General features: G+C 37.1%; 1 protein-coding gene across 2 annotated transcripts; it reads right to left on the bottom strand.

The window, feature by feature from the left end:
* Window positions 1-1,883: 1,883 nt before the first annotated feature.
* Window positions 1,884-9,835, bottom strand: LOC113648979 (zinc finger matrin-type protein 2-like). 2 transcript variants are annotated; one of them, XM_027156533.2, is made up of 6 exons: window positions 9,616-9,835; window positions 6,299-6,389; window positions 5,439-5,562; window positions 4,293-4,366; window positions 4,066-4,208; window positions 1,884-2,477 (listed from the first exon to the last, which is right to left on the bottom strand). In XM_027156533.2, exons 1-6 carry the CDS (start codon window positions 9,628-9,630, stop codon window positions 2,313-2,315), a joined length of 612 nt encoding a protein of 203 aa, XP_027012334.1. In that variant the 5' UTR covers window positions 9,631-9,835; the 3' UTR covers window positions 1,884-2,312. The 2 variants fall into 2 exon arrangements, with proteins under 2 accessions (XP_027012334.1, XP_027012343.1); XM_027156542.2 differs by lacking the exon at window positions 9,616-9,835 and adding an exon at window positions 8,708-8,900.
* Window positions 9,836-10,628: the final 793 nt, after the last annotated feature.

Here is a 10,628-nt window from a genome sequence, read left to right as displayed (position 1 = left end):
GGATAGACCTTGTCTCAAAAGTATAAGGTGTGAACCATTTAAAAAAAAAAAAAAAAAGATCATTATTGGTATTAAGCGGTGCACAAAAGGCTTTTGTTGCATTCCTATATTTTTCACCTTATTACTACTCTAATATATATATATATATATATATATATATATATATATATATATATATATATATATATATATACGACATGAAATGTTACATTGAATCATATAATTGCCCAATGATGCGTGAGATTTAAGTTATAAATATAGGCTTCACAACAAAACCATATATATCCACCTTATTGGGCGAAATCAAATGAAAGTGTTCCCACATTTCAGATCTTTTAGTAACTCAGATTTTAAACCTTTAATCAGATAACGAAGCAGTCACGTGGGTGTGTGTGAAATGAAGCTTCGGACGTCATTGGTCACGTGATTTTACCAGACGGAATCAAGCATCGATACAAAGCTTCAATGAAAGTCGGTTCATTTTTTTGACACACGCCTCGGAGCTTCGGTGTCACTGGTAACATCACTAGTTATTTTATATCGTTTGATTTGTTTATTTATGGGGATTCATTTTGATGCTATGGGAAAATTGTGTTTTTGTTTATTTAAATGCAGATAAATTGAGTAATGCTGACTGTGTATGTTGACAGCTGCTGGTGTAGGTAAATATATGGGCTTTGTCTTATTTTTAATTAAGATGGGTTGAAAGTTTTTAATTGTATTTCTCTTTGGGAATGTGTTTCTATGCAGATGTGGATAAATGCTCAAACATTGACTGTTATATCTGCTATCTGCCAAAGAAGGTAAATGTATTTTATATTTTAATTAAATAAAAATGAGATCATGCAGTTAGTAACCATGGTTTAAAAATGTTTAGTGTTTTTAATACAACATGATGTATTGTTAATTTTTTTTTTTTTTTTTCTGTTTTAGATTTAAGCCAATTGCTGTTTCTCCTGTGTTGTTTTTTGTTTGGTTCCCTGGCTGGCCGGTCTCAGAGGTGTGTGCAGCATATAGAACGGAGGTCATAGAAGTCTTTATTATCACCACATATACAGCACAGTGGAATTCTTTTCTTCACATACCCCAACTGAGGAGGTTGGGGTCAGAGTGCAGGGGCAGCTATAATACAGCACCCCTGGAGCAGGGAAGGTTGAGGGCCTTGCTCGAGGGCCTTGCTCGAGGGCCCAGTAGTGGCAGCTTGGCTGGGCTCGGCCTTGAACCCCGATTCTCTAATCAACAACCCAGAGCATTAACCAGTTGAGCCACCACTGCCCCCACGTATGCAGCCAGCACGTGGATTGTTTGTGTTCGAGTCCATTGGCTTTGGCTTTGTTTTGTATTTCTTCTTTTTATATAACACTTTCCCAGCCTTACATTGCCAGCTTGATTCCTGTACTTGCTTTCTGCGTGTGGGCCTCTCTGTGTATGGGATCCATGTTTGCCATGTTTTCTTGAAGTGGTTATGAGAGGTTGTTTATGTTTTGTTGTTAGTTTTGTTTTCTTTTCAGTATGTATTATCAGGGGAATGTCTCCCTACGCTTTAAGGGTCTGTCATAGGAAACTAGCTAATATAGTAAGAGTGTGAGCTGGCTGTTAGCATCTTGGAGAGCTGGGAGCAATTTTGATGAGTTATATACATAAATCATTTCATGTCTATATGTGTTTGATTTACACAACAATCATTTGCTGTCCTATTTTGTAATAAATCTTTGTACTTTGAGTGATTTGAAGTATTTCCTTTTTGGGCCTGTGCTCTCTAGAAGTTTGAAGAAGTGGCCTAGTGTTACACATGGAAGCAAATAGGGATGACTTGATGTGTTGTAATAACCATTATTTTAAACATGATGAAATCTGATGGCAATTAAATATTTATTCAGATACAAAGGTTAAAAGCTTTTTAATGTAAAATGAAAAAAGGTGTCAACAAACATTAAAATGTTAAAAGAGGACCAAGAGCAGAGGAAAAAAAAAATCAAGTATGTTTTATCCTTTAGTACCTACACACTTTACCTCATGTCAGTGAGAGATTCATTAGTAGATCAATTTAATATTGCTTTAGTTTACTGTGTAACTTCAAATCAATAGTAGAGACTGGACAAATGATTGGAATACTAAATCACCAGACTTAGACAAGTACTAAAATGTCAAATAACCAAGGATGGCAAAATAAGTGGATTAGTTGTTGGCTTTGAATTTTTTCATTGTATTCTCATTGTGCATTTGAAAAAAAGAAAAAAAAAAATCAGACCAGTCCTCAAGCTAAACAGAGCTGTGAGGCCTCAGCATTGGTACCTGCAACACATTAATATTCAATGAGGCTTCTTGGAGGAATCGAATTTTGAGAATCCCATTACAGCAGCTATTTCCTCATCTGCTTCAAACTCAAGGTCTTCTTCTGCTTTTCGTTTCCTCTCTTCTCTTCTTCTCTTCTTTTCATTTCGCTTCTCCCTTTTGTACGCTTTTGCCTTTTCCTCCTGAAAACAAACACATACAACAATCCCATTTTAAAATGTATATATTGTGCACATGTATTTCATTCTGTTGTTCTATAATATGTAGTTTAGTATTATAGAACAGAATGAAATAAATTCGTTATATTATTCTCATGATTATATAATAGAAGTGATTAAAGTAGCACTCTTGATTTTTGCTCAACATGAACATCATTAATTCTTCAGTGCACGGTGTTTGATTAGATTAAGGTTTAGATCTTTAGAATTTATGCTTTTTATATAGAGGGAAGAACTGTTGCGTCTCTCTAAGAATTAGTCAGAGTAGCTCAAAATAATCACATTTGTCCTTCCCCATTTCTGCAAATTAAAAAATCTAATTAAGCATTTCACAAAATGGTCTTTGTGAAGTGTGATCATTATTTACTCAGTCCCTAACCATAATTTGGCTGTCTATCAAATATTACACAGTGTGTAATAAAGTACTAGTGAAGACCTTACTCTTCATTGTATACGTAGATGAACACTGATGAAAGAGTCTCAGTCAATACATTTACAGCATTTGGCAGAGGCCCTCATCCAGAGCGACATACATAAGTGCTTTTAAGTCTCTATTATTGAATACATTAACTCTGGGTCACTGGGTTACAGACTGGAGATACCATGAGCCTTTTTTTCTTCTTTTTAAATACACACTCACAACAAACAGGGGAGAAAGTGCTAGTTCAAGTGTTTCATGAGGAAGATACTTTCATGTCAATACTAACATGAACCATCAGAACTGAGGGAAAACGAAACAGAAACACCTTGTTGATGAGGGATAACAGAGGAGAATGGCCAGAGTGATTCGAGCTGACAGCAGCATAAATATCCATGCTTTATATAAATGGTGAGCAGAAAAGCATCTCATGTACAACCTATCAAACAGACAGGCTACAGAAGACGACCACATGGGGTTCAACGCCTGTCAGGCAAGAACGGGAATATGAGGCAATCATGGACACAGACTCGCTCTAACTGAACAGATGAAGACTGTAAAACGTCTTTGTAGATTGTTTGATTATATAATGGATCAAAAAACACATGTACACATAACCAACATAGAACAGCCAGTCGCTGTACTATGAAGTAACCAGCAGGTGTTCCTACTACATGCTTTCATCGTATTGCTTAGCAGCATGTGGGCCAAAAAAATCAGGAGATTTCTTGCAGCTAAAATGAAACATCATGGAGGGAAATTTGGTGTTTGTGTATAAAATTCAGCAGTGTATATATGCATTATATCATATGAGATGAAGAAGAAGCAGTGTGTGTTGTTTATGTGCACGCTACTGTCGTAAATTCCATTGGTAGTTGCTGCAAGAAATCACTCCGTATTCGCATAAAGTTAAACTTTTCTCAACATTGTCATGTTCACATCCATATCTTGCAACCTAGGGGCTTTCGCTCATGTCACCAGATCTCTGTGTCTCTTTGTCACGGCTATATCTATACATAGTATTACAATTACAAACTTACTATGATGTGATTTTCTCATAGCTCAGAACGTTTCCTTCTGAAACCAAACCAACAACCCTCCTGATGTCAGAATAAGCTTGATCCCATTACCCACCTCTTCCTGCAATTTCTTCATTTGCTCTTCAAATTTGTTCTTTTTTTTTTCTTCCAGTTTCTTCTTAAAAAACTCGAAACGTTTTTTAACCTGTTCCAATGTGGAGCGTTCCACTCTCATTGACATTCCCAGGTTCCTCTGGTCTGTACAAGAAAGAAGCAAACTTTAACGCGTTACCTACTGCATATGGTAAATTTAAAAAATGGTAAAAAAAAGTGAATACTCACGCTTCCTGCCATTGATATGATCCAGAAAGTTGAAGGAGTCTTTCACCTCACAATCGCAAACATTGCAGTAGTGCCTAAAGGGACAAAGTACAGCATCACTTATGAGACGTACTAATGAAACATAAAAAAGTAAAGTTACAGAGTGAGCCCTGTCCACAGAGAGGGTTATGGTGAGAGGCTGTTTAATATCAGCCTCTGTTTAAACAGATCACAAGTGAACAGGGTGTGAATGGGACGCAACTTGTGATCTGATCACTCAACTTGCCGAAGTAGTGTAAAACCCACATGGAAAAATTGGGCAACCTAATAAAACGGCATTGAAGCCACTAATGTGTTGCTAGGGTTGATGTTTTCATCAGAATTGAGTTTTAAGCTGTCCAATCAGTGTGTTGATCCGCTTAGAAGGTTCATTTGTTTTTCTGACACCACTCTGTGGTATAAATGACTTCAGTCTCAATATAAACATGTACATATGCAAAATTCCCTCTCATGTACATGTTGCTGTTCTCAACATTGCTAGACACGTTACTACATCAACATGGGATGTTTGTAAATGGATTGTTTTAGTCATTATTACAGCTATTCTAATTTATAATGTCAAATTCATCACCTTTAAGAAAATGTATTAAAATACTGCATGATGTCACAGTTTACAATCATGGTCTTTGATGAAATGATGCACAGGGTTTGGAAAGGGGCTGATTTTGTTCAGAAAGCATGCAAATAAATTTCCTGACATGAACTTGAAAATTTGACTGTTATTTACACACCACTATAAAATAGGGATTTCTCTGGAGGCGTGGGTAAAATGGCAAAAATGTCATTACAATGGGCAAACCACTGTGTATAAGTGGTTTGCACATTGTAATGACATTTTTGCCATTTTACCATTTTGCCATTTTGTGTAAACCAATGTGCAAACCACTTATACACAGTGGTTTGCCCATTGTAATGACATTTTTGCCATTTTACCCACGCCTCCAGAGAAATCCCTATTTTATAGTGGTGTGTAAATAACAGTCAAATAAGCAGTAAATAACTAAAATGGTTTGATGTGGAGTTTAGAGATGCAGTGTGACAATGTAAAAAAAGGACATGTAGGCCTTCTGCATATATCTAGTTCAGCAGATGTTCATCAGGACCTACCCTCCCATCTCAGCCTGTGGTGTGGTCTTTGTGATGAAGCTGGTCCTTCCAACCTTAGACTCCAAATCCACCTTGTAGTCTCTGGGCTGGAGAGGCGCTAGTTTGACCGGGGGTACGAGTTTGCCTAGAGAAGCGAATACAGAAATAAATGAATCAATTCAACACAAACTCATTGGCCACTTTATTAGTGTCTTGACCATCACTGAAATCACAACATTACCTTTACGGCATTTAGCACCCTTATCCAGAGTCACTTACAACTGAGCAACTGAGGGTTAAGGGCCTTGCTCAGGGTCCCAGCAGTGGCAGCTTGGTGGACCTGGGGTTCGAACCCATGACCTTCCGATCAGTAGCCCAACACCTTAACCACTGAGCTACCACATCCCCAAGACCTAAACTGATTGTTCTGAGTTTTGTCATTAGTCTTGCCAAGGAATGAAGTTATTCTGTCAACAATTGATGATGCTATAATACACTTCAAGTCAATTTGACCTGGAAAAAAACAGGTTTTATTATTTACCGACATTAAAAATGGTCAAAATGGTTTCAAAACAATGTCCTGGCTTTGAAATATACCAGCCTGTAATAATTCATCAACTTTTGTGCTTCTATAGTGAAAATAATCAAATAATTCAAAATTTCTGTTCTTTTCTTTTTTTTTGCATTTTTGTATATAAATGAGGTTTATTATACCAAATATTACAAAAAATTGTGCAGAATATATGTTAATATGTTGGAAACAAGTTAGACTATGGCTATCATATTTACTTAATTTTTTATAAGCAGTCAAAACAGACACGGTCAGCTTGCCTCTGCGCTCCTAAATTGCATAGAAAAGCATGGGAGGACAATGTACTTACCATCTTTTTTCTCTCTTTCCCCTGTGATTCGCTTTTGAGCCAATTGTTCATACTCATCCTTGTCCCACTTGCGCCGAAAATCATTCTGTGCCTGTTAAAAACATAAAAAAAGTTTCTTTTCAGTTCAGACTTTTTTATAGAATTATACACAGGATTCTACATATTGTTGTGAGACCCTGGCAGGTACAGGATGGAGTTACAGGTAAAGATAAACCACAACCAATTATTAACTTATCCGTCAGAAGACAGTTACTTCAATGTTCGAAAACTATAAATCCCAAACATTTCTGATTTAAAAAAAATGTTTAATTTTTATATCATAACTCATTAATAGAAATAACCAAGTAACGTGATACCTTTCAAGTGAAAAATGAGAATGCAATTGATAAATAAAAAAAAACAGTTTTGGTTCTTAATATGCAATATATGAATCAATGCGTCACTGCGAACTGGCTCGGAATCGAAACTGAATCGAATCGTTCAGACCCATATTGTCTATGAAAACGATTAGATAAATAAACAATACTGAATATTGTTCTCAAAAGAAATGCGAACATACAAACAGTCTAATGCATAAATATTAACAAAAGAATCACGTGATTCAAAGCCCTAGTAAGGAATCAGGGGACAGTGTTCTGTATTAATACAGCTCCCGGCCCAGACGGGGTCCAACTGGCTGACCAACTGGCTCCTATCTTTACCCATATCTTCAATAGATCACTGGAGCTGTGTGAATTGCTTGAAACTCTCCACAATCATCCCGGTTCCCAAGAAACCCTCTATCACTGGACTGAATGACTACAGGTCTGTCGCTCTGACATCTGTCGTCATGACAGCAGGTATTGGCCCACTTAAAGACTGAAACAGAACAAATGCTGGATCCCCTACAGTTTGCCTACCATGCAAACAGATCAGTGGACGACACAGTCAACACTGGACTGCACTACATACTGAAACACCTGGACTGCCCAGGGACATACGCCCGAATTCTCTTTGTCGACTTCAGTTCGGCTTTTAATACTATAATTCCGTAAATTCTCCACTCCAAACTCCTAAGGCTCACTATACCCCCTTCCATCTTCTATCCCCTACCTATACCCCCTTCCACCAGCTTCCTGACAGGCAGGAAACAAAATAAAAAGGCAAGGTAGGCTGAAACCTCTGACCTCAACATTTCTGTACTTGCTCAACCCAGTGAGGGCTCAACCAATCTATTCTTGAAACCTTCCTGTCTCAAGTGGAACAAGATTTGATCTTTTGTAAATTTCAAGCAGTGTCTCAGACATGTTTTTCACCTTCCTCTTTTGTTTTCCTTTTTCTGTGCAGCCTGAATCAATAAGCCAGCAAGGCCCATCTTCTGGACTAGGCTACGCATTTAATAGGCACTTAATTGCTGAGGAGAATATTTTGGGATGGCTGAGGTTTCTCCTGGAGACTGACAACACGTGCAGTGAAACTGCCTTGCAGAGCGAACAGCCACTCTGGAGATTTTACTGACTTACCATGATTTCGACAGACCATGTATGAAACCATGTTTTCCAGAGAACATGTGTACCTTTTTGTCTTGTATCACAAGCTGTTGCATGCACAGAGCACATTAGCCGTGGTTAAGCATCAAAGGGCATCTTTATAACATGGATTTATAATTAACCAGCACAACAGTTTTCACTATTCTATGTTCATTGATGTTTATTTGTTCTGTCACAGTTGTATTTTCACTTTCAGAGCCTTTTGTCTCACTCTACAATCCTGCCCCTTAAAGCACTTTGTTTTGCTGTTCTCTTTTTCAATCCAGTCCCCTGGTTTCCACTTTTTTGACTTGGTTACTGGTAATTCTTACAATTCTTTTGTACCCTGCATATTTTTGTACATCTTTAAGTAATGGAAAACAAACCTAATAAAGATATGATACATGTTTGACCTTGTCATTAATGAATATAACCATGGCACCATGAGTGCCTAACACTCAGACTCATTTTTAAACTGTGTTGTAACTGCAAGTATTTTGTACTTGGTTAATATTTCACTTGACCAAACTTGTATCTTGGTTTTATAAAATTTGGAAAATGAGTTTCTCAATGGTTCTTTGGAGAAATACTTGTCCCCATCACTGTTTGGTCAGTGCCAATGAACTTTTAAGAATGTGTAAACCTAATACAAATATCAAGTTCCTTTATGTTCTTAAGTTGCATTGAGCTGCAAGATCCTCAGCATATCCATTGATGGATATAATGCATGAACACAGATCATGTTCTTATCTGTACATGTTTTTCCCTCTATTTTTACTCTAATTCTACTCTTAAAAAACTGGAGTTTTACTGCATGTAAAGACTGTGGTTTTAAATTTAACCAACAAAATTCTAATTAAAAAATATCCAATATAGTTTTCAAAAAGATGTCACTTCTTACCTGGTGATGTTGCATTCTTGAGTCTGTTTGCTCAGAAAGTGTTAAATCTTCTATAATATCCAAAAAAATCTCAATTTTACTAATTTTAAGCTCGTAACACTGAGACAGCTTAACCTGTGTTGATTAGACCGCTGGAACAGCTGGAACCAAATTCCTTGTGTGTTCTGATTCTGATTCTGTGTTGATTAATTTCCTCTTACAGCACCCCCTCAAGTGGTTTGTTCCTTAAATACTCTATTTACTTTATGACTCTATTCACTTTTTAAATAAAAACATTTTTATTCCCGTGCTAATAATGTCACTGTGTTCTGATTCTGATTCTGTAAATGTTTATACTGTGAGTTTGGTTAAGCATATATAATGCATGAATACAGATCTGCCACCAAGCTGTGTTCATATATTATACACTCCCTGACAAAAGTCTTGTCACCTATCCAAGTTGTAGGACCAACAAATAACTTGACTTCTAGTTGATTATTTGGAATCAGAAGTGGTTTATAAGAAAGGCAAAGGCCTCTAGATTACGAATATTTTACCAAAATAAAATCTTATCATGCCTTGATTTTTATTTATTTAATTAGGCCAGAAAGGTCAGACTTTGTTTGGACAACTGTCTTGTCACATCTAGTCACATCTAGTTATTATCTGTTGTTCCTACAATTTGGATCAGTGACAAGACTTGTGTCTGTGAGTGTATTTGTAAATTTTCTGTACACATTTTTTCCCTCTATTTTTATTCTAATTCTACTCTCATAATTCTACTCTTATAATTCTACTCTCATAATTCTACTCTTATAATTCTACTCTTAAAAAACTAGAATTTTACTGCACGTAAAGACTGTGGTTTTAAAAGTAACCAACAAATGAGAAAATATCCAATATAGTTTTCAAAAGATGTCACTTCTTACCTGGTGATGTTGCATTCTTGAGTCTGTTTGCTCAGAAAGTGTTAAATCTTCTATAATATCTAAAAAATGTGTGATTCTGTGTTGATTAATTTCCTTTTACAGCACGCCCTCAAGTGGTTTGTTCTTTATAAACACTACTCACTTTTAAATAAAAACATTTTTATACACGTCAGAGACTTTTAAATAAAAACATTTTATACACGTCAGAGCCGATCGGCCGAATTCGCTCATTATGCAAGGCCCCGCCTCCCCCTGCTTCATTTTACAGCGCGTGCTAATGTTTACTGTGTAGATGACAATATGCAATGGAGCTATCCATCTGGCCATGAAAAGAGAAAAAAGAAACAAAATGAGAGTGAAATGCGAGAACAGCAATCAGGTAAACTTGTGTTCTCTTCAAGTTTGATGTCAGCAAGAGTAAATAACAGTAAAGTTAAGTTGATGTGATTTTGTCTCTAGTCTATCTGACTAGCTAATTTATCTGTGCTGTGCTGCCAGTGCAAGTGTGAATGTGTGGCAAATGGTTTACATGGCTCACGGGTCAGGTAGGAGGGCCCCTTAGCAGAATTTTGCTTAGGGCCCCAGGGAGGTCAGGATCGGCTCTGCACGTGCTAATAACATCACTGTGTTCAGCAGCCGAAATGGATGACAAGTGCAAGCGCGCGTTCGCGTTGCGCGGCCGCGCGCTCCAGCGGGGGCGGGGAGGGGGGCTAGCTCGCCTCTACGGATACACACTAGTGAATTTCTACAACCGTTTCTCTCAGTGTTACTAGCACTGAGAGATAAACCTAATGCTCATCCCTTATTCTGCTCAGATTCACCAGCTAAAATGACTTCATACCTTGCGTGTCGTTTCTAGATCATTTGTGTATCTTACTTAGCTATTTGTCTGTATATCATATAGCCATAACCTAGCATCCCGATCTACTGTATATATATTGATATGTACATACTGTGATGTCAGCCATGTTTATTGCCATCCTGATAGGCAGCTTATGAATCCGTGGTGTTTA

This window comes from Tachysurus fulvidraco, chromosome 21, assembly GCF_022655615.1.
Source record: "Tachysurus fulvidraco isolate hzauxx_2018 chromosome 21, HZAU_PFXX_2.0, whole genome shotgun sequence".
NCBI classification, from domain to species: domain Eukaryota; kingdom Metazoa; phylum Chordata; class Actinopteri; order Siluriformes; family Bagridae; genus Tachysurus; species Tachysurus fulvidraco.
This window is presented reverse-complemented; position numbering and strand designations above follow the sequence as displayed.

Excerpts from the sequence above, each read along its gene's own strand:
- LOC113648979 (XM_027156533.2), bottom strand. Across the intron at positions 5,563-6,298 it reads GGAAAGAGAGAAAAAAGATG|GCAAACTCGTACCCCCGGTC; the intron begins GTAAGTACATTG and ends TCGCTTCTCTAG. Across the intron at positions 4,209-4,292 it reads TCATATCAATGGCAGGAAGC|ACCAGAGGAACCTGGGAATG; the intron begins GTGAGTATTCAC and ends TTTCTTGTACAG.